Source organism: Camelus dromedarius, chromosome 1 (assembly GCF_036321535.1).
Source record: "Camelus dromedarius isolate mCamDro1 chromosome 1, mCamDro1.pat, whole genome shotgun sequence".
Taxonomy (NCBI): domain Eukaryota; kingdom Metazoa; phylum Chordata; class Mammalia; order Artiodactyla; family Camelidae; genus Camelus; species Camelus dromedarius.
In genome coordinates this window covers 85,172,831-85,197,769 of record NC_087436.1, presented here as the reverse complement: position 1 = coordinate 85,197,769, position 24,939 = coordinate 85,172,831, and the positions used below count along the sequence as shown (strand labels likewise).

General features: G+C 34.6%; 1 protein-coding gene across 14 annotated transcripts in view; it reads right to left on the bottom strand.

Annotated features, from left to right (window-relative positions):
• Positions 1-24,939, bottom strand: part of CLOCK (clock circadian regulator) — a 112,285-nt gene that overhangs the window by 21,622 nt on the left and 65,724 nt on the right. For 13 of the 14 annotated variants that reach the window (XM_064486428.1, XM_064486439.1, XM_064486441.1 and 10 more), the window contains 9 exons: positions 21,051-21,140; positions 13,904-14,024; positions 10,579-10,692; positions 10,336-10,454; positions 8,433-8,515; positions 8,121-8,227; positions 6,486-6,633; positions 5,860-5,935; positions 483-624 (listed from right to left, as the gene is read on the bottom strand). In XM_064486428.1, the coding sequence (XP_064342498.1) occupies positions 483-624; positions 5,860-5,935; positions 6,486-6,633; positions 8,121-8,227; positions 8,433-8,515; positions 10,336-10,454; positions 10,579-10,692; positions 13,904-14,024; positions 21,051-21,140 (1,000 nt within the window). The remainder of the gene's footprint in view (positions 1-482; positions 625-5,859; positions 5,936-6,485; positions 6,634-8,120; positions 8,228-8,432; positions 8,516-10,335; positions 10,455-10,578; positions 10,693-13,903; positions 14,025-21,050; positions 21,141-24,939) is intronic. The other variant, XM_031434426.2, reaches the window with a different exon arrangement.

Below are 24,939 nucleotides of genomic sequence, written 5' to 3'. Positions count from 1 at the left end.
TGTATGTTTAACCTCTTTGATGTTCTACCCACAATGTTGAGTAATTCAAACAACCCCCTTTCCCTTATTACATATAGTTTTAATACTCTGCAGAATAAAAATGCTAAGCTCTTTTTAAAAAATGTTAAAGGTTACCAATTTAACGACAACTATGCAAGTCTCATAAAGACAAGATACATACACAAAAAACTTCTGTGAACTTAAAGAATCAAGAAACTGTTGCTGTAACAGTTCTGCTTTCTTTTTGAGGAATGATTAAAAACTATACCAACATTGCTACCTATGTATTTTATAGGCTCCTTTATAAACTCAATTCTTTGCTAAATGTGAGCAATGTACCTCCTGCTCACTGGGATGTATTTCAGAAATGTAAACACTTATTATCTGAAAGCTGCATTTGATAAAAATTCTGATACCAGTAACACAAACTATTTAGAAGCACTTTCTTTAAAGGAAGCCTACTTTCAAGTTAGGGTACTCACAGGAAGGGTCTGAGACTGCTGTGTGAGATGATTTTCTTGAACTCCGGGAGGAAGCAGAAGGAGTTGGGCTGTGATCAAATCTTTCCAATGCTTCCTTGAGACTGACTGTATTTATACGATTATCAGACCCAGAATCCTGGCTCTAAGGAGACAAGAGTAAAATAAATGTTTTCTTGGGTTCAGTTCGGAGATTCCAAACTAGCAATATTGCTTGTTAATTCCTCCTCCCCAAAGTCAGTTTTTATCCGTAACAAGACAAAGGTACTTGTGTAGTATTAGGAAAAGAAATGAAAACTTATTTTTTATAGCCAGAAAGTTGTGGCTTTATTCTCTATTTAAAGAAACAAAAGATGCAAAAGAATGAAGCTGGACTCTTATATCATACAGAAAAATTAAATCAAAATAGATCAAATACCTAAACACAAGAAATAAAACTTTTAGAAAAAAAGGGGAAAAGCTTTATGACACTGGATTGGGCAATGATTTCTTAGATATGACACTAAAAAGCACAGGCAACAAAAGCGCATCAAAGGACACTACAGAGTGGAAAGGCACCATGGAATGGGAGAAAACATTTGTAAATCATTTATCAGGCAAAGAATTAATATCCAGTATATACAAAGACTCCTACCACTCAACGGCTAGGAGTTAAAAAAAAAAAAAACCCACAATCCAATTAAAAAATGGGAAGGTCCTGCATAGACATTTCTGCAGAGAAGATACATAAGCAGCCAATAAACACACAAGAAGATGCTTAATGTCACTAATAACTAGGGAAATGCAAATCAAAACCAAGAAATAACACTTCACATTCATCTAGATGGCTGTTATTAAAAAAAAGAAGGAAAAAAAAACCCCAGAAAATAATTAGCATTGGCAAGGATATGGAGAAACTGGAACCCTTGTGCAGTGCTGGCGAGAATGTAAAATTAGCACAGCTACTATGAAAAAATAGCGTCTTAACAGTTCCTCACAAAATTAAATATAGAATTACCATATGATCCAGAAATTCCATTTCTGGGTGTATTCTCAAAAGAATTAAAAGCAGGGATTCAGATATTTGTACAGCCATGTTCATAGCAGCATTTTCACAACAGCCAAAAGATGGATGCAACTCAAGTGTCCATTAACGAATGAATGGATAAACAAAATGTGGTATATACATACAGTGGGATATTATTCAGCCCTTAAGAGGAAATTCTGACACACGCTGTAACATAAATGAACCTTGAAGACGTTATGCCAAATGAAATAAACCTGTCACATACAAATACTGTAGGACTCCACTCACATGAGGTACCTATAGGAATCAAATTCATACACTGATTCTACCACATTTTCACAATCACTCTCTCACTTATGTCTTCTCTCCCCTCTTTACCCAACCTAAAATCATGGTTAACCATTACAACCACACTCTTGAGTATACCATCAACTCCCTTGTTTCTATCTCCCTTCACCACACTTCCGTGGGAAAAATCTCAATGCTGGTTAACCCCAATTTTTTTTAACCTAGTCCACATCTGTTCCTGCACAGCTAACATGGCTGAAGAAACACAACATGGTGACTGTTCTTTCTTTATAGCCAAGAACCTCAATGAGACCTTAATCCTTCCTGCCAAACAGACTAAAATTCCCTTGTCCATTCACCTTCTTACTCTCGTAGAAAACTATTTAACACTCCTCCCTCTTCTCAAATCTCTGACTCTGCTTCACATTTCACAGTAGAGTATTGCCACAGCTCCCACTATTACACCAGCCTCCCTTCCAGCATATGTACTCACATGTTCTACCTTTCTTTATGTTACTATAGATCAGGGATCACCACCCTTTTCTGTAAGGGTCAGAGGGTCAGTATTTTAGGCTTTGCAGGCCAACTGCTATAGTACAAAAGCAGCCATATGCAACATATAAATGAGTGTGGCTGTGGAATTTGATGATATAGTTTTCATGTGTCACAAAACATTTTCTTCTGACTTTCTTCAATACTTAAAAATGCGTAAAAAAACATACTTGCAGCTTGTGGGTGTTATGAAACGAGGCAGATGGCCAGATTTGGCCTAAGAGCCAGAGTTTGCCAATCCCTTCTACAGCTGAATCATCTGCTCCTCTACCTTGCTAAGCCTAATCTGTCCACTTGTGGACTAGATTCCATCTTCTCTCACCTACTCAAGAAAATTGCTCTAGCATTTCTCCTGCTTTCTCTGTCACCAATTTTTCTCCATCAGACCATTCTCATCAGTATACAAACAGGCTATTATTTCTCCCACCTTAAAAAGCAAATCACTCTAATTCCCCTTATCCCAGAAAATTATCTTCTAAACCCACTCTAATCAGGCTTTCCCTCGTATTACTATTCCTCCTGGTCTGTTCTTATGGATAAATGAATACACGTTGTTGGACTCTGCTCAATTCTCAGTGCTCATCTAATTTAACCAATTTCTGCAGGATCTGACAAAGCTGATTGTCCACTTCTCACTGACACATCTTCTTTTCTTGGCTTCTAGGACAACTGAATTTCCTAGTTTTATTCCTACCTCACTGGCTATTTCCCCTTGGTCTCCTGTGATTGGGTCTCCTTGTCCTCTTCATGTTGGAGTGCCCTGGTGCCTAGTCCTGGGTTATCTTCTCTCTATACTCATTCTCTTGGTGATCAATTTAGATTCATGACTTTAAAACCATTCATACACTGAAGTTCTGAAAAATGTATCTCAAGTGTACTTCTTCCCTAAACTCCAGGAAGACTATGGTGGTAACAGTAAACGTGGTGAGAAAGTAGACATAGTTGGAGTATATTTGGGAAGTAGGGCTAGATGAATTTCCTAGCACTGGACACAGACATGAGGGAAAAAGAGAAAGTAAGGAGGAACAACGTCTATATATATGACCTTGGTTTCTATAATGACCCTTATTTCAAAGAATCCTAGATTTAAGCACTTTTCTCAGAAAATTTCTTTTTACTAAAACATACTGGATCTTCTTCCTCTAAGCAGACAAGGCCTCTTTGGAAAAAGCCTTTCATGTGGGCCCATGAGAGCAGAGAACTTGTTTGTGTTATTCACTGCTATATTCTCAGCATATAGAGCCATATCCAGTACTTCCTGGAAAGGCACTTTTTAACTAAAGTATCGCTGATGTACAGTATTGTTAGTTTCAGGTGTACAATATAGTGATTCAACATTTAAATACATTACAAAGTGATTACCATTAAGTCTAGTAATCATCTGTCCCCATACAAAGTTATTACAGCATAACTGACCATACTCCTTATGCTGCATATTACATCCCTGTGACTCATTTATTTTATAACTCAAAGACTGAACCTCTTAATCCCTTTACCTATTCTGTCCCACCCCACAACCCCCTCCCTCTGGCAACTACCAGTCTGTTCTCTGTATCTGTGAGTCTGTTTTGTTTTGTTTGTTCATTTGTTTTTTTAATTCCACAGATAAGTGAGATAATTTATCTTTCTCTGATTTATTTCACTTAGCATAATGCCCTCAAGACCCATGCACGTTGTTGCAAATAGCAAGACTTCATTCTTTTTTTAATGGCTGAGTAGTATTTCATTGTGTGTATGTATATACATACACATACACATACACACACACCATATCTTTATCCATTCATCTACTGATGGACACTTAGGTTGCTTCTATATCTTGGTTATAATCCTGCAATGAACACAGGGTTGCATAAATCTTTTCGACTTAGTGTTTTTGTTTTCTTCAGGTAAATATACAGAAGTAGAATTAATAGACTGTACTATTTTTAATTTTTTGAAGAACCTCCATACTGTTTTTCATAGTGACTGCACCAACTTACAATTCCATCAACAGTGCATAAGGGTTCCCTTTTCTCCACATCTTTACCAACATTTGTTATCTGCTGTCTTTTTGAAAACGGCCATTCTGACAGGTATCAGGTGATTCCTTGCTGTGGTTTTGATTTGCATTTCCCTGATGATTAGATGATTAGAGAGATGATGAGTATATTTTCATGTGTCTGCTGGCCATCCATATGCCTTCTTTGGGAAAATGTCTATTCAGGTCCTCTGCCCATTTATTCATCAGATTGTTCAGTTTTTTGTTATTGAGTAGAATGAATCCTTTACATATTTTGGATATTAACCCCTTACTGGATATATCACTTGCAAGTATCTTCTCCTATTCGGTAGGGTTCCCTTCCATTTTGTTGATGGTTTCGCTCACTGTGCATGGGAGGTACTTAATAAGGTTCGTTGAATGACTGGATGATATTCCCCCATACTGTCCCCTAGTATGCTGCCTATTTTATTTCACTTTTTATATAGATTCTTGATTCTTTCCTTCCACTTATTTTTCGACAGATCAAAAATACCTGTTATAGGCACTTTCTGGTTCATTATCATTCCTACCTCTGAGTATTCACAACCTTGTATAATCCCTCCCCTTTAGTATAGTAATGGGGATTGGATTAAGGGTCTACCCTACACTAGTGATATGCTTCTAATGAACAGAGTAGACAAAAGTGATAGGACATCACCTCTGTGATTAGGTTACCAAAGACTGACTTGCTGGATTTTTCTCTCCCTAGATTTTCTTGCATACTTGCTCTGATGGAAAGAGCCACCTGGAAAGGAACTGAGGATTGTACCTGGCCGTCAGCCAGCAAGGAACCAAGGCCCTCAGTCTAACTGCCAGTGAGAAACCCAATCATTCCAACAACCATTGAGTAAGCTAAGAAACAGATTCAGCCCTAGTTGAGCCCTGAGGTGACTGTGGCCCCTACTGACACCTGGATTGCAGCCTCATGACCAGTTTTGAACCAGAGGGCCCAATTAAACTGTGTCTGGATTCTTGGCTCACAGAAACTATGAGATAATAAATGCATGCTATTTAATTTAATCATTAAGTTTTGTTACACAGCAAAAGGTAACTAATACACTACACTTCTACCTAATATAATGATAAGAGAAACCAAAGTTCAAAATCTGACTATAACTTCCCAACCATGAGTCTTCATGTTCTGTTTTAATATTTTCAAAGTAGAGATATTATCTACCCAGATAAGGATGTCTGAGGAATAAATGACATTTCATAATTCATATAAAAACCTAGGCAGAGACTAGCACATTGTAATAACTGTTAATTTAAATCTGAGATCGTATATGTCTCTCATATAATTAGCACTAAATAGCAGGCCTTTCAAATCTTTTTTAGAAGCAGATGAAGTTTTAAAAAATTAAATTTAATATAAAAAACAGTAAAGTATAATTACAGCACTGTCACAAGTGAGGAAATGAAATATTTGAAAAATAATTTTCCCATAAATTATTGAGTCTTGTCTTTCATTGTGAAGAAATAAAATAATTAAAAAAAAACTGTAAGATACATACTTTATCAGCAGCTGTCTCTGGAAGAGACTCTTCAATGCCAAGTTCTCGTCGTCTTTCAGCCCTAACTTCTGCGTAACTATAAACGGGGGAAAAAAAGAATTTCAGTGTTTGATCATTCATTTAAAATACTGCAGAGGTGCAACCATTCAGTGTTTGTTATGTGTCTTGTTCATCATGAATTCTAGGCCATTTTCTATGTACCACAGAAACATAAAACATAGCTACAGCATATTATCTTAATTAAAATTTCTCCATTTTCCTACGTACGTCAAAAGTTTATGTGCTACTGCAAATGATCTGTAACTACACAGAACTTAAATTATGGGGAAATGAATAAATAAATAGGAAGTATACTTTATCTCCTCCAGTTCTCCTTTTACATAACTGACTAATATATAAAAGACAGTTACAACTACTGCTCTAAGTCATAAAATTTATGTGAAGAATTATAAATCTCTATATACTTATATTTCTATATAATACTTACAAGTAAATTTAATAATAAATTGAAAATATGTATCAAAAATGAGGGGGAATTAACAAATTAACAAGTCATACATAAAATTACTTTCTAGAATCATTATGGATGTTTCTATAATTCAGAAATTCTGTAAAAGAATTCTTACCTTACTACAGTGTGAGTACAAACAATAAACTCTGGCCTTGAATTCCACTGATGGTAAGTGATATAATAGTGAGTCTGAAGCCAAATCCACTGTTGTCCTTTGGTCAGGAACCTGTAATAACATGATTTGCCTTTCCCGTACTGCATTACTGAAAAGAAAAAAATATTTTTGATTCACATTATTAGTTATGAATCTGTTTTTTAGCCAAAGGTATCATTCACATTTAAATCTACATATATAATTCTGTGAACTCTTACTTAGCCTTCCTTGATCATGAAATCCATTTCTGATAGACTGGCATTCAGTGGAACAAACCTTAGGAAACGCTGGTCAAGAATCATTCTCTCACTTACATTAATGAGGAAACCAAGGTCTAATACTTGAAACTACTAGTCCAAAATTGCCCAGCTAGTTAATAGAAGTGTCAGGTCCTGGGGGAGGGGAGTGGGAAGGAATAGACTGGGATTTCAAAATTTGTAGATACTGATAGGCATATGTAGAATAGATAAACAAGATTATACTGTATAGGACAGGGAAATATATACAAGATCTTGTGGTAGCTCACAGTGGAAAAAAATGTGACAATGAATGTATGTATGTTCATGTATAACTGAAAAATTGTGCTCTACAATGGAATTTGACGGAACATTGTAGAATGACTATAGCTCAATTAAAAAATGTTTAAAAAAAATGTCAGATCTTTTTAATACACCATGGAGCTTAGTGCCCACATCACTTGGAGTGAACGATGTTTCTTCTGTGAAGTGACTTTACTCTAAAAATGTTCTATATAGTTGATATTATATAATATGATTTATTTTCATAGAGAGAGGTTTATGAGACCAGCCTAAGGCATTATAAATGTATATTAAATATGTAATTAAGCTTTAGAGGACACCTAAGAGGGAAAGATTTGCGGAGGAGGATCAGAGAAGCAAGTAAAACCTATTATTAAAACAAACTTCTGAATAGCATGTGGTATAGAGGTGGGTCTAAACTCTAGTCCTATCTCTGCCACCAATGAGATATAGGATTGTAAGTAAATTAGCTAACCTTACTGTGTCTCAGTTTACTTGTGGAGATAATAATGATTACCTACTTTCTACAACTGTGGCAATGAATAATTTAGACAATGTACATAAATTGTTCAGAACAGGGCAAAATGAGATGACACCATTCTTATCGCTAATATAGTAACAGCAGGTAACATTAATGAAGCACTATAAGCTTTCTAAAAGAGATTCTTTAAATGTGTACCTATCTCCTGGGCAGCTGTACATGCCTGAAAATCAAAATTTATGAAATACTGTTCTAATATTTTGATACACAGTTTTCAAAGGAATCTACATCTCTTATTCCAGACTAGAGCTCATATAACTCAAAACAAAGTGTCAAAGATATAGTATTATAAAAATGGACATACTACTATAGACTGAAACATGTAAAACAGGAAGAAATTTAAACTTGATTGAGGATTCCTACTGGAATTGGTTATATATATAAAGTAAAATTCTCCAGGATATTTCAAAAATACAAAAATGGTGATAAGTCTGTATTTTACCACCTTCTATTAACATGATAGTTATTTATACAATTAAAAAGTTATTATCACCAGAAATATTAAAATCTACTTACAGTGCTCGTGACATTTTGCCAAATTTTCTAGGTCATCTACATGATAGTAATCGTAGCCTGATGTTCCCAGAACTTCAAATGGCAAATATCCTATTATAGGTGGTGCCCTAAATTACACATAAAACAATCAATATTATGATTTTTTCCATAATGAAAAATACTCAACCAAGAATCAACTTTGGGAGGAACCCTTATACTTTGAAAAATGGACAATAAATCTGAACATCTTGATTAGAAAAAGTTTGTCCTTGAAATCCATTAATTTCAAGAATTATAATGTATAATTTTTTTAGAATTTTTAAACGGAGTTACCTGTGATCTAGAAATAGAAACTTCCATTCTAAACTATGTCTAGATGTAAACTCTTCATTAGGTTCTTCAACAGTGCACATTTCCTACAAGTAAATTAAAAATTAAAATTTAGAAATGTTTTTCTGTGTCAGTAGAAGAATCCCAAATATTGTTAGCTGTTAAAGTCATTATTAGCTAACTTTTTCCTAAACATGTTTTTAACACATTTTTATTTTCTAGTACTAAGGAATGTGGCAATAAATACATGCAGGCTTCTAGGGGAGTACTTCTCACTCTGCATACTTCTCTATTCACTCACATGCTCATAACCCAAATTCTGAATGTAGAGGTCTCTCCTGACACAGTTCTCTATTTCTAGCTGTCGGAATGTTCCTGCACATCACAAACTCCATGTGTCCTAAAATGAACTAACTGCCTTACTATCATACCCAGTTATACAATGTTCCATCTCATCAGTGTAGGCATACCTGTGCTGTGCCATTAGTCTAGACATCTGATAGTCAGACACACTCATTTTCACCTTTCACCATCTGAATGATCACTACTAAATCCTTTCAGATGAGAGCGGGCACGTTCATGGTGGTACGGCCATAGACTAAATCCTTTCAATTTCACCTTCTAAGTTTTTAAAAAAATCTATTCCATCCCATCCATCTTCAGGCTCTTAGTTTAGACTCTGAACTGTTGCCATCACTGGCTCACATTATTGCCAAAGTGTCTCCTGAACAAGTCTCCCTGTCTTTCAAGTCATCTTCTAGTCTGGCCACAATCACTTTACAAATACTCAAATATAATTATATAACTTCCCTGCTTAAAAACCTTAATGGTTCCTCATTCGCTTAGGATAAAATCTAAACTCTTCAGCGAGGATAAACAAACAACAAAGAAAGAAATACATTTCATTTCTGGCCTTGGCTTACTTTTCTAACCTCATCTCATACCATCCCTATTCCCCTCCACATGCAGTAACCCTAGACTTCAGCCATACTCAACAGTGTATTCCAACCTGCCTCTATGTCCTTGAAAGACCTTTTGTAGCACAATGTAGTCATTAAGAGCCTGGTTTTGAGAGAAAAAGAATTACAATCAATCTTAGTCCTACTACTTAATAGTTGTGACTTTGGGCAAGGAATTTAACTTCCTTAAGCCTCAGTTTCCTTATATGTATAATGGTGATCATACTAGCATCTCTAAGAATTACCTGAGATAATGCATGTAAAGTATACAGCATGTGGTAAGCACTCAATAAATATGTTAGCCACTGCCATCATTTCCTAAGATCAAAACAAGCAGAGTGAGACTGGTTTAAGATCTTCTCACTGCTAGTTCAGTACTTAGTCCATAATATTGTATCTCCCTTAATTTAAAATCTTATCTTGGCTTATTTCCAGCCACTTTCCAGTGACTGAAGTCGTTCATTTTCCCACTTCCCTACTAATCATCTGCTTCCTGGTCCTATGATACAGAAATAAATTATTAACTGGATTTTAAAATTGAAAAGGTAAATTCAAATGCAGTAAAAAGTCACTTGTGTATTTCAAAAGAAAATTTCATAGCCAAGCTTTAAAATTACCTAGATTTTTGGCCTTTCCCCTTTAATGTAGTTGTAAATTATACAAAAAAAGCATCCTAAAATTCTGCATAAAAACAGGACAAGTGGTATATAACCAGTGATTAACTCTAAAGGGTATAAATTTTAAAATTAGTTATATAATTTAATGAGTGCCTTGATAACTCATTATTTCCTTCAATAATATCATGATCATATATATTTAATGACTCAAGGCCATTACTACGTCAATGTCTGCAAGAAGTTTCAGTTATTCTGGAAACAAAAAATTACATACAGATAGCTCCCATAATATAAAGTGAAATCCCCTTTGGGAATAAATTAGGAACATACCTTGATGAACTGAGGTGTAGCTAATCTGACAGTAGCTACAAAACAAACTCTATCTTCATAAGAAGGCCTATGTGTGCGTTGTATCGTTCCTTCAAAACCATTGTGTGCTGAAGTGGATACTAAAACAATAGACAAATAAGTATCATCAGTTACTTCAGTAAAATCTAGTTTTTACTGACATTCAAACATGTATGTCTTTAAAAGCTTAAAAGAATACCCAGTTATAGAAGTATTTTAACTCACCACTGTTTAAAGATTTGAAATTTCCTATAAATTTCACATACTCATAAGTAGACGGCTCCTTGGGGTCTATTGTTCCTCGAAGCATATGACAACAAAATTCTAACTGATTTTTTGCTGAAATAGAGGGAAAATATGACATATTTGTGATTTATCACAATGAATGATATATCACAATGAATGATATATCACATGAAATAAAGATTATAACAGCTGTATAAATTTATAATCATTTTTTTCTTCAACAGAGGTCCTCAATGACAGTTAGTCCATAAAAGCAGTGTTCCTTTAGGGAGATGATCTCACATTGTCCGTAATAAAGAAAACAGATTTTCTGATATAAATAACTCCATGTTTCCCCATTTTTACCTGTCCTTCCTTCTCATTCTTCACTGTAATTTCAAAGAAAGGTTTGTTTCCTATTCTAAAGCTAATACTACTATCTCTACAAGTCTTGTCTATCTCCTTTTTCTAGGACCAGGGTCACACCACTTTTTTTCATTCCTTTAGCATCCAGACTCACTCTTCTTTGGGTCCTTACTTTCTACTTTTAAATTTGTTCAGGTCTTTCCAACTCAAACATATAAAGGGTTGTTCATGCTACTCTCTTTAGTAACACAGATCTACCTTTTTCATTATGTGCTCTGATTTCCAGGTATTCATTTCCCTTAACTTTATGCACTGTGGCTTTCACCCTCACACCTCTGTAGAAGTTGCTCTTCTAAAAATCAGTAACATCTGTGTTGTTAACTTCAATGGTGTTTCCTCATTGTTTCTACCTCTTCTTAAAATTCACACATCATAGTATGAAACTTACCTTCCTATTTATTGACTATTTCTATCTCTTTTGCTTAAGTCTTCAAACCATAGGCATTCAAAAAAGTCATCTATTATCTATAACAGATTATCTATTATCCTTTACAAATCTATCAGCATTGATAAACTTATTTACCCCTAAATCTGTCTCCCCACTTCTAACATCTCTAACATGTTATATAACACCAAGCCTCGTATCACTACATGATTTCAGGATATTTCGACTAGATTGTCCCATCAGTAACTTAAATTCAAAATACTTGAGTGAATTTATCCCTCTTCTTTCCTAAGCCAGCTGTCCTTTCCCTTTGTCCTATGTGTGCTTATCACCTTAGTTAGAAACCATATCAATTTGGTCTCTTCTTTCCTATCACCAGCTCACAAACTAATCTGTTACCAGTGCCTGCTATTTATTTCACCAAGGAAGCTCTAACGAGTTATTTTTTTCCCAACTGAGCATCCAGTACTGTCAATTTAGTACAGATGCAAACTACCCTGCATCTAGTATCTCCAAGAATGTATTCTCTATGTCTCCACACTCATGCCATTCGTATTCAACCTTGCCTACTACTCTTAAATTAACATTACTTTCATTACTATTTCAGCAGTCAAGGACCAATAACACCTCTCTTCACTCACAGCATCAAACTCATACTCTTCTGTCATTACCAGGAATGGTTTTATCATCAAACTCAACAGGTTCAAACTCTACCTACCTTCTCCTAAAACCTTCTGTGCTGATGACCCCCAGCTGCTTGGACACCTGTGCCCTACACCAAGCTTCACTGAGTTTATCTACTCAACACTCATATATGTGCTTTCCTCTCCACTCTTTCTCCTACTGCTATCCTTTTAATCTCCAGTCTGGTCATTTTTAAAAATTTGCCACCTGAGAGATTTTCTTTTCAGACCACAAAATTACCCAAATCCCCTTCACTGGCTCCTCATTATGTAAAAAATAAAAACCAAAATGTTTACTGCAAAATATTGGGCCCTATTTCCTTCTCTAGACACAAATTATGCAATTGTACCACCTCACCTTCATTATGGGCCAAATGACCCATTTACAGAATCCTGAATTTCCCAAGCAATTTCCCCACTGTGTTAAATCATGTTTACTCCTTGGCATGAAACACCTTTTTATCTTGGGAAATAACTTTTTTTGTATATCAGTTCTTTAAGCAGGAGGTCAGCTAGTCACTTAACTAAGGCTTTTCTCTATCAAAAAGTATTGTTGCCATCCTCACCTCTGATCCTGGGAACAGAAGCCTAAGGCCTGTCTTTCCGCCAGAGGCAGCTCTCCAGCCAGTGCTACCCTCGCGAAGGTCTCTAAAGCAGACTCCTTCTCTGCCGCCCATCTCTTGCCGTGTCCCAGGGTTCCACCTTTCTAATTCTTCTCTTCTTACTCTATTTATCTCAAGCAATGTCATTCAAATCTTGAGTTCAAATACTACTTACAGGCATACAATTGGCCCCTACATCATTAAACCCAACCCAAATCTTTCCCCTAGGTGAGACTAGCATGGTCTTCTGGTCAGTGTCATCTGAACTTAATTTTTAAGCAATTATAAACTGGCTTCAGATGGATTCTCTTGGTCTCTAGTTCTTCTCAACTCCTTCTGAGAGGCTATCTATTCTGATCAAAGATACACATTCATATATACTTAAATATGTGTGCATGTGTGTGTGTATGTATGTGTATCTCAATTCTTGAACAGTTAGTATGCTACAGAATTTAAGGGTTCAAAATACAAAGAACCTTTAAAATGATTAATGTCAATATTAACAAAAAGTAAAAAATTTTAAATCATGGAAATGTGGTTAAAGAAGGTATCTATTAACTAAATGACCAAATGTAGAGCTGTAATAATTTCAGATTTTACACAGGATAATTTATTCAAGAAAATGAGGTATTCTGATCAAATTAATTCAGTTAACAAATCTAGGGGAAAAGTCAGATTATATCATAATATTTTATACTTCTTGAAGGCAGGGACTATTTTTCACTACTCTTGGCACTTTCATGATATAGCACAATTGCCTGGCACATTAGATACATCCAATAAATTACTGTTTAATTCTGTTTAATTTATAAAGCAAACAATTTCCCTTATTAAATAATTTTTTTAAATACAGAAGTTCTGTCCCATAGTTTCAGCATTCAATTGGTTAGTGATGGTGAAAATGAGAATGTTTAATTTTTTCTCATTACAGTAAGATTTTGTATAAAAATTAATATTACCAAGTTTCATTTTTCTGTAAAATATAGTTTTATGGCATATTATAATTAAAAAGATGAGATTTCAATGTATTCTGAAATAGAGTTTAGACTTTTAATATGGTCAAAATTCCATTTTATATATATTAATATTTTTAAAAGATCAAATAGGGTATGAGGAATGATGCTAAGTGTTAATTTGGTTAAACATGTTTGTGTTTGTCACAAAATTACAAAAGTAAAGGATAACACAACCAAATACACTTAACTCTCTGCTTAACAGCTACTACTTACATTTTAAATATTCAGGGGTTAATGAATCACTTTCCAGTAGATGGGTAGAGAGTATTTTATAAACCTCTGAATGTTCCCCCTCTGGGATAAAATTAAATATACTTTGATCCACAAGATCAGACTGAAAAAGAAATTTTTAAAAATTAAATAATTATAATGATTCAAGAGACATTTATTTTAAAAGTATATAATCACTCTTAAAACATTAGATGAGCATATGGTTAACTTTCAATTATTTGTAAAAACTGACAAATGTCAAGTTATAGAAAACAACTCAAAACTCAAGAGTGAGAAGGTGGAAGAAGGCTAACATGACCTCAACACCTTTGATACTTCAGTCATCAGATCCATGATCAGTATGATCTTGAAAGGCTGATAAATTATTTATAAAGTTCAGTTCCATCAAATTTGAACATTTAAAATGTTAACAGGATTGAGGAAGTTGATTAGAAGAATCTTTGGCTACACTACATAACCTTACCATACATCGCAACCTCTGGTAAATTATGGTGGTAGGATTAATGTCAATATTAACAATGTGGTACACTACCACAAAGGACCACAGCACTAGCACAGGCTACATGAAGAGGAGACTTGACTTTGGTGTCCTTTCTTTTTTATTTCATCTTTCCCAGCCATCTATTCTGTAACCCACTGTCAAAAGCTATGCTTTAAGGTAATTCTCCCCCTCTCAAAAAAGGGCAAGTAATATGTTAAACAGTATAAACCTTGCTAAAATATTGCTTTAATCAACAGTTATTTGACAAACCTCAGGTTGCTTACAATGTGCCACTGCTGTGGAATCAAAAGTGAGTAAGATAGAGTCTGTCCTGAAGAACAAACTGACAACCAAACTTCAGTGACTTCACATTTCCTGTCAAATCCAGTCCAGTCTACTTGGTTTCTCTACATTTTCAGACTGCTCTGTGGAATTCTGGTGATACTGAAGTGTTATCTTCAAGACTGTTGAAGTATGGGAGGGCAAGGGAAGTGAAAAGGAGCCATGAAGACAGGGCTAAGGGTTCCATTAAGAAGTTCCATTTTTATTCTGCTTGTATCTTAAACATTGTAAAGATTGCTAAAAGCAAAACAACAACAACAACAAAACCTCAAATAACAAAGAGTCACTGGGGACTGTAGAAGGTAGGAAAGGGTTGTTTACCACTCTCTGTACAAGCCATACACTCACACTCTCCCTCCTTTCTTTTCTCTAGCCCTCAAGGCCCATCCTACAAAGTGGAAAATCCTTCCCCTCTCTCACACGTTTGTACCTTCCATCTTTCAAAGCCCAGTTCAAATTATTTTCTTCAAAAAAAATTCACTTTAACTGCATAATCCACAGTAAAAAGGATAAAGTTCCTTTAAGTACTTATTATTCATATAATTCATTTCCCATCAAAAATACTTAATTTTAATCTTTATGTCCTACTGCCTCACAGGTGAATAAAAGGGCCCTCTCTCTTACAACTTCATCTCCTATCCCTGAAATCAAGACACATTAACACTGTACTTTGTGTGTAACAGTTACTAGCACAGTAAAAGATTTTGGACTAAGGAGTTATTTGATAAAGCCTTAGGAGTTAACCACATCAAAAACACATCTGCATTTTAATAAGTGATTTTTCTGAATGTCTAAAAGCCTGTAGAACAGAAAGAATAAACTAAAAATTAAGGCATGCACAACAAAGGCCAGAAAGTTGTCTTTTATTAAAAAAGTATCAAAATATAGGCATTGATATTAATGTAAAAAATAGTCTTAACAGAAACATAAGACACCAATTTGGAGAACTAAAACTCATTTTTGAGATGGTTATACTTTCCTACTCTTATTTATTCTTCCTGACAATTTCTTACACTATTTCAGTAAATGATTTGACCTATAGTACCCTTGCATTTTCATATATAAATTTATAGGGTGTCTCATAGTCATAGAGAAAAGAATATGACTGGCCAGTATACAGAGGGGCATGATCACAAGCACTGGTTTCCCACCACTCTGCTTCCCCTGACACTTGATAACCCCAAGTACCAGAGTCACCAGGCAACAAATTAACTATTGTGTGAAACTCTCCATTAACCACTGTGTTTCAAATCTCTTAATGAAGCTGATCATACTTGATGTTGCCAAACCATGCACTCAGTTCCCAAGCACAATTCAAAGGAAAGAAAACAGCAGCTATCTCGATTCTTCTATCTCCCTCATTTTTGTGAATGTAAATTCTGATTGTCATATGATATAAATCAATAGGCTGTTTTTTCTCCATTAGGTCAATGGGACCAGTTAGTAGAAATTATTAACTATTACCGCTATTTTTTCCCTCAGGAAGCCAAAGGACAGTTAAATAACTGCTATAGAGTGTAGTTGCTCAAAAGGGACGGAAAGCTCCTCTAAAAAAAAAAAGTCAAGTATATGCTGAACATAACATGTTTTCAAACAACTGTGTTCCTTAAGTACAGTTCATAAGGAACAAAGATTCTGGCCCTATCAAATAAGCTTTATTTGCTTATTTCAAATATTTATTTCCTTATTAAAAAGATTTATTTGTAAATAATCATTTCATAACTTACCAAAAAAAAAAAAGTCTCAATCATTATTTCTGCATACTGCATTTACACCAAAGACTGCACTGACTTTCTTACAACACACCTGTATCTGTTATTTCAAAATTGTCAAGTTAGGACAGTAGAAAAGGAAAGGCTCGTCCAGTATCTTAACAGTGGCACCTTTAGTTCTGGACTGTTAGGCTGTAACATGGTTAGTCTTCCTCCCCATATTACACGGTACAAATTGAATATACTCTCTCCTCAGGAATACATTTAAGCAACTGTGAGTAAACCAATCTTACACTGAAAAATTTTACAAATTTTAAGTTCCCAGTAAAGAGACTCAACTTAATGTCCTGGCGCTTTCACTAAGCTGTTGCACAATTAAGTTCAATTTCTCTGGTTTTCATGTATGCTTCCAATAAAAATAGCAGGGTTGGGCTAAGGATGTTTAAAATCCCCTCCGGCATAGGTGGTACAACACTATAATTGTGCCACAGAAAGCCATACCAGGAAAAAAAAATCCACAGATTTCCTTTCCTGATTATCATCCACAAATTGGTTAAAATGTACCCTAATTAATTTCATAAGTATGATGTGACAAAGTTAAGAAAAAAAAATTTTACAGGATCTATAGAATCAGCCTTGTACTTTTATAGTCAGATTTAAAAATTAAAATAAAAAAAATTTAAGTCATACTGACCACTGATTAAGATGGCAAGTTTTAATTTCTCCACAGAACTGAATTATAAACATTAAGGTCTATATTTAGGGATCTGCTAATGTTTCTTTTCCTTTTGGGCAAGAGCCAAAATTCTATTTTAGACAAAAAGGTATATATGTTAAAAGACAAAGAAAGGAACACCATTGTTTTAAAATTTTTATTTAGCACCTGTTACAGTTTAATTATTAACGACAAGTCAAAACAGAAAATCATGTACTTTTTTCCTTATTATGTTTGATCCTAAACAAGTACTGTTTCATTTTCTCAAAACACACTTGTAATTCAAAACCATCAAGTGACATACAATACAGCAATGTCAGTGATCTGAAGGAAAGTATCCACAGTAACTGGAGAGTAGTAAAGAACTGTTTTAATAAAGGACACTATTAACTCAGTGTGGAATGAAGTGAGTCTGTTGGATCAGCAGTAATCTCCACTGCCCCAAAATTCACCTGCCAGTCCACACGCTTTGGATGACATAAACAATTAAAAAGATTCAGAAGATGTTACCAACAGAGGAAATAGGCTATGGGACATATGGGAACTCTCTATATTATCTTCTTGACTTTTGCTGTAAGTCTAAAAATAGTTTTAAAATAAAAGGGTCTTTTTAAAAATCCAGGAGGGAATGGGAAGGTGAAGAGGGTTTTCACTGAGGAAGAATGTTATTGATCAAACACTTGGATCCGAACTAGATCTGCTGCAGACATGCCTATTTGAAAATGTTATTAAACATTCCCTCACTAAAGATCTAACACCAGTGTGCCATTTGGAAGGAATTTTTAAAACAACTACATCCAATAGTCTACTCACTTTCATGTATTCAATAAACAATTACCAAGTGCCTCTGAGAAATCAGCCAGCCTATGGGGCTACAGAGATAAAGTGCCTGTACTTAGAAAGCTTACAGCTACCATAATTATCCAAATAAGCAGAAAACTTCAATTCACTGTCATGATGCCAATATGTATAAGGTAATATGGGAACAGAGAAGAAAAGCACCTAATTCTGAGAAGTATTGCATTGTATAAATATATCACAACTTCTTTATCCAGTCATCTGTCAATGGACATTTAAGTTGGTTCCATGTATTAGCTATTGTAAACAGTGCTGCTATGAACATTATGGTGCAGGTGTCTTTCTGAATTAAGGTTCCCTCTGGATATATGCCCAGGAGTGGGACTGCTGGATCCTATGGTAAATCTATTTTTAATCTTTTGAGGAATATCCATGTGTTCCACAATGGTTACACCAAACTGCATTCCCACCAATAGTGTAGGAGGGTTCCTTTTTCTCCACACCCTCTCTAGCATTTATCGTTTATGGATTTTTGAATGATGGCCATTCTGACTGGTGTAAGGTGATACCTCATTGTAGTTTTGATTTGCATTTCTCTAATAACTAGTGATAACTGAGCATTTTTTCATGTGCCTACTGGCCATTTGTATGTGTTAATTGGAGAATTGCTTGTTTAGTTCTTCTGTCCATTTTTGGATTGGGTTTTTTCTTCCTTATTAAGTTGTATGAGCTGTTAAAAATAATAAAATAATGCCATTTGCAGCAACATGAATGGCCCTGGAGAATATCATTCTAAGTAAAATAAACCAGAAAGAGAAAGAAAAATACCGTATGATATCACTCATATGTGGAATCATTAAAAAAAAAAAAAAAAGACAAATGAACTTACTTACAAAACAGAAACAGACTCACAGACATAGAAAACAAACTTATGGTTACCAGGGGAGAAGGGGGTGGGAAGAGATAAACTGGGAGTTTGAGATTTGCAGATACTAACTGGTATATATAAAATAGATAAACAAGTTTATACTGTACAACACAGGGAACTATATTCAATATCTTATAGTAGCTTACAGTGAAAAAGAATATGAAAACGAATATATGTATATTCACATATGACTGAAGCATTGTGCTGTACACCAGAAATTGACACAGCACTGTAAATTGATTATGCTTCAATTTAAAAAAAAAAAAAAGATTAAAAAAAAAGCACCTAATTCTGAATGAAATCCATGGAAAGTATCCAAGAAGCAGGCTTTTAAAAAATGTAACCACATTTCAAATTATGCTCTGATTATGACTAAATTAAAGATTGTATAGTTTCTATAAATACTTAACTGAAAAGAAAAGCCAATACAATCATCTATGGTTTAAAAGCATATAATTATACCTTTATTTAAATTAATCTTATTTTTTAAGTTGATGTATAATTGATTCACAATATTAGTTTCAGGTGCACAACATAGTGATTTAGTATTTTCAGTAGACTATATGCCACATGAAGTTATTACAAAATAATGGCTGTACTTCCCTGTGCTGTACAATATATTCTTTTTTTAAGGCATTTTTTTCTTTTTGGGGGAGGTAATTAGATTTATTGATTGATTGATTTTAATGGTGATAATGGGGAGTGAGCCCAGGACCTCGTGCATCCTAAGAACATAGTCTACCACTGACCTATACCCTTCTCCCGTATAATATATTCTTGTTGCTTATTTATTTTATACATAGCTTGTGTCTCTTAATCCCATACCCTTATTTTGCTCCTCATCCCACCCCCCCCACCTCACTGGTAACCACTAGTTTGTATCTGTGAGTTTGTTTCTGTTTTGTTGTATACATTCTTTTGTTTTATTTATTAGATTCTACTATTCAATTTCATCTTAATCCTATAAAGAATTTTTTTCCCTGGCTTTTTTCACTATGTAAGTATTTTTTAAAAAGAACTGCGCCCCAAATTCAGTTATCAGTCTGTCCTTTTCTCTGCCCATAATAGTTTACTTACATATTGCTATAATTGCACTGTTTATGCTTAACCAATTTTTAGATATTAGGCTAAATCACCTACTGTTTGAGCTTACTGGTAGAGTCCCTAGAGAACCAGTAAAGCCAAGTTATTTTCTGTGTTACCCAAAGAAACTGGCAAATTACTACCGCCCGGCTTTCAGAAACAAAGCAGTACCCTTTTAGAATCTGCCTTTTTAAGTGTAGAATCCATTTTCTTTATAAAGTACAAAGCAGCAGAGTAATCAGAGGGAGGGAGATACTGCTCGTCATTCTCTCTCGAAAGAGACCTTTATAGAACATTTGACTCTGTTACGTATTGTTATAAATTTTAAGGACATGGGCATTTTAAGAGTAATTTTTAAGTAATTTCAGAATATTTATACCACAAGCCCCACTTTAGATAAGAACATTACATATTAAATAAAAACTTCAAATTCATAAAAACTGTCAACTGCAGCAGAGCACCTGGCATAGTACCTGACACATAGTAGATGTTCGATAAATACATGTTAAGTAAACAGCAAACACATAATTCAGTTATTCCCCATTCTAATCAAAATTATATGTGTAATTCTTCTCTAATTTTCTACCCTTTTGGTCATATTAATAACAAATTGAATATGTCCATTGAAACATTATCAATTCAAGCCACAGAGCACAAAAGGTCTGTACCTACTATTTCCAGTATGTTTTCGTAAGTCATTCTTTTGAGAAAATCATTTATGACTTACTCTAGCTGTAACAAATATCTCAGTAGAAATTTAGTTATTCTCAAGACACTCTCAGTGATTACATTTTCACCACAGGAATTACTGATTAAACAGCAAATACTGAAAACTCAGCATTAGAATAAAGAGGGCAGGAAGAAGAGAGGTGAGATAAAGTGACAGTTGAGTATTTATTTAGTTACTATAAATCAGAGTCATGACAGACCTGGGAAACCATAGACATGCTAAAACAAATACATAGTCTCATTCCCACTCTACTAATGTTCAACTTGTCCACTTCCAAGGGCTTTAGAATATTTAAAATAGGCACTAAATAAGAAAGAGATTACAGCATTTTTATACTTACTGGTAAGTGTTCAAGTAATGAAGTTACACTCTCAGACACATAGATTATGCTTCCATCTGTCATGATTGCTAAAAAAAAACCATCAAGAGCCTGAAATTAAACATAATGGTCAGTTAAATGAAAAGAAAAATGTATTTCACAGGACAGAAATAAAAACCTAAAATAAATGACAAAGGGCTTACTGTGGAAATTTCCAGAGCACTGTCAAAATGTTAGCTTTTCCCCTTTACTACCTTAGTACCTATTTTTGTGCATTTTAAAATGCTGCTGGGGGAAAAAAAAAAGAAGAAAAAACAAACAAAACTATGGCCATTATTGAATTGTTGGTTTCTAGAAGATAGACTTAATGTTCTTCCACTTTTAGCATATTAGTTATTATATGAAGATGGCCTTATTTGAAGATGCTAGTATTTCCAAAGCACACATGCTATTGATAATAAGTCTTCGGCACACAAAAGAATACATTATCACTTTTTGGATATATTGACAGAGAAGTATGTGAATGAAGCACAGGAAGGTATGTGTGGAATAAAGTGAAAGGGAAATTAGCCTTAGTCTACTGAAAACGTAGACTGAGGTCAGATCGTGAAAGGCCTTGAATACCAGGGTAAGACATGAGGATTTTGTTCAAGAACAGTCTGGAAGCAGTGTGTAATGTGGATTCAGAGGAAAAGAGAATTAAGAAGAAAATACTAAGTGGCTTTCAGAATAGTTGGGAAAGTTAATGAGAATTCAAATGAAATTCGCAGCAGTAAGAAGAGAGAAGAAAGGATTTAGGCAATCATTAAGAAATGTGATGTTAGAGTTCAGGAGAGAAATCAGCACAGGGGAAGAACAGTTAATATTAAAGGAAATCCTGTACCTTAATACATATTACAAAGTTTTTCATTTAAGAATCCTAGGTACCAAAGTGGCAGCTGAAGAAATGAGGTCTGCAAAAGAGAGGAGAATGCCAAAGACAAATCCTTGGGGAATTATCTACTTAAGGGGATGAGGAGGAGGAAAAGTGCCAGAGAAAATGACAGAGAAGACAAAATGCACTGCTGTCAACGAAGCCAATAGGGGAAAGAATGACAAAGTGAGTGAGGAGGAAGAGCGATGGTTCAGTATAAAAGGAGATCAATTAAGATAAGGAATGAGAAAATAAAACTGAATTTTGGTGACTTTCAAGAGTCACTGATATCAGTAGGAAGGTGAGTCACACTACAATGAGTTTAGAGATGGGTGGATGATCAGAAGGCTATTATAAACCACTCTTCCCTTCTAAAGTTCATGAGAGGTCTCATTTTAAGGGGACTAAGTATCAAGGGAAGTCATTTTTTAAAATAGTAACTGAAATATATTTGCAGGCTGAAGGAAAAGAAGATTCAATGAAAAAGATGTTGAAGACATACAGCATCAGAGATAAACCATAAGAAGAGTTCTCTTCTCCTACCAAAGTATTTATCAAACTAAATTTGAATTTCTTGTTTTAAGTATAGGGTTCTCTCAAATGATAGCAATCTCTGGGTAAGAACTACATGAACACTGTATCTGTAGCACCTAGCATATGTTTGGCACATGGCAAATAAAAATACTTGCATGTAATTTATGAATCTGACGTTTTAAGCAACCTCCCTCTAATTCTAAGCAATCGTTGAATGTATGGAAAAAGGCATCCCCCCCACCCCTTCTATTGAGGAAGAAATTTGGATATTAGAAAGAACTTATTTTGTGTAGATGTCTATCTTCTAGAATGGCTCAGACAAACTCATTCCTGGCTAATGTAAGGGGAAAGGGTGAAACTTGTAATTTAAGCAAATTCATTAAATTTTTACAAAAACTCTTTGGTACAATAAATGCTGGTATTATTTCATAACGAAAAGGGTCAAAATGTTATCAAGAACACGCTTTTCTCGAGTGAAGCTAGACAGTGTTATCTTTGAAAACAAATTATTATTTTCAATGATGATCTCTATTTGCTCTTAGGATATTCCCTAGAACTGGGATGCAGCTCTCTTCTGTAAAGAGAATAAACTAAAATCAGAACTCTTAATGACTTAATCCCATTCCTAGAACCAGAGCCTGCCCCTTCCTCTTTAAAAGCAGGCAAAGATTCAGTAAAGAAAAGCCTCCACAAGCATCTGGCCAAGTGTTAACACAAGAAAGAATCAGACTTCTTTTGAATGGAAGGATTTAATTTCCCAGTAAGGTAGGTAGGTATACCAAAAACTGAAGGGGCCTTGAGGAGGAAGATCAGACAGATATGGAAGGAAGAGCAAGACAGAGAAGGACATATTCATCCCGAGACTGAAGACTGTGAACCGTACCCCTTGCCTCACACTGTGTGATAGAAAGGAAAGGGTTCATTCATTAAAATTCATCTTCCTATTTGATATCTACTTGACCCTCAACAAAAGGCCTGTGTAAACCTTCATAGTTTACTTACTGAGTGTTTAATCTGGGAAGACTGGATGAAAGTTCTAGGGAAAGGGACAGTACCTCCTTCTGATGAGGCAGATAAGGCACTGACCCTTTCCTTGTAGAGTACTGAAGAGAGCTGCCAGCTGCTAAGGGGAAAGAACTCCTTACTAGGTGACTTCTCACAGAGAGACTTTGCATAGAGGTTTAGTCAGGCAAACCACACCCTCCCACACCCCTCTACCGCCTACTATCAAGGGTAGCAAGGAATATTCCTTAGGTAACAGAGATAAGAGGGAGTGGGATAGGTGGCAATGGAAGAATGGAGAGAGATAGCCAACATACAAGGTGTAAGTGAATTTTAAGATCTTAGTCTCAGTTCTTCGATTAATTAGCCATCTGACCTTGAACAAGCTGCATCCTCTTCAGGCCTCACTGGTAAAAGGAAGAAGTTGACCTGAATGATCTCAACTCTTCTACTAGCAGCTCTAACATTCCAAGATATAGCCTACATCTGAAATTCTGCTGAGAAGGGTATCCAGACTGCCCATCTGTAATCTGATCAACATAACTAGCCAACAGTAACACAACTAGGTTAGCTGGACCCAGGTTACAATATATACACACATTTATACATATCCTTCAATTTTGGCATATTAACATTAAAACATGTATTTACTTAATAGGTGTAAACATACACTAAAAATAAAAAATATGCTTGACATGTTAAAAATTTTTAAATGTAATATTTTTCAGATATGTAATTTTAAAAGCTGTGAGGAAATCATGAGACAACTAATTTATATTTTCAAAATTTTAATGTTTAAATTTTCTGTTGCATATTATATGTAATGTTATAATCTCTAGAATATTTTATTTGTCTTTGATATTTATCTATGTATGCACTACATGTGTCTTGGCAATTAATTTAAAAAAATCTGTTCATAGCAGGAGGGAAATAAGCTCAGTGGTAGAGCTCATGCTTAGTGTGCATGAGGTCCTGGGTTCAATCCTCAGTATCTCCATTAAAAAATAAATTAAAAATCTGTTCATCGTAAAGAAAAATCTGAAGACAATGCTTTCTACTTAGCTTATTAGTAAACAGGTAATTTACCTTCATTAAGGTTATTAGTAAGTAAGTATAGATATTACAACAATTTATAACTTTGTAAGAAATTTTTCATACCAATAAAGCAGGGTAGTTTATAACTAACACAGATCTTATTAAATGATTACACTGAAAAATACCATAAATTAAAAATTAAAGAGTAATTAAATGAGTTTATTTCCTTTTTTTTGTTGAAGACATCAGCTTGTGTGTACCCTTTCATAAACATATTTATATCTAAAGAGATAATTAGGTATCTCTTGTTAAGAACATGCTTTTCTTGCATGAAGCTAGACTGTCATCTTTGAAAACAAATTATTACTTTTTAGAGAAAAAATTTAACAAAATTGGAAGTATTATTTGATTTCTGAACTTTTATTA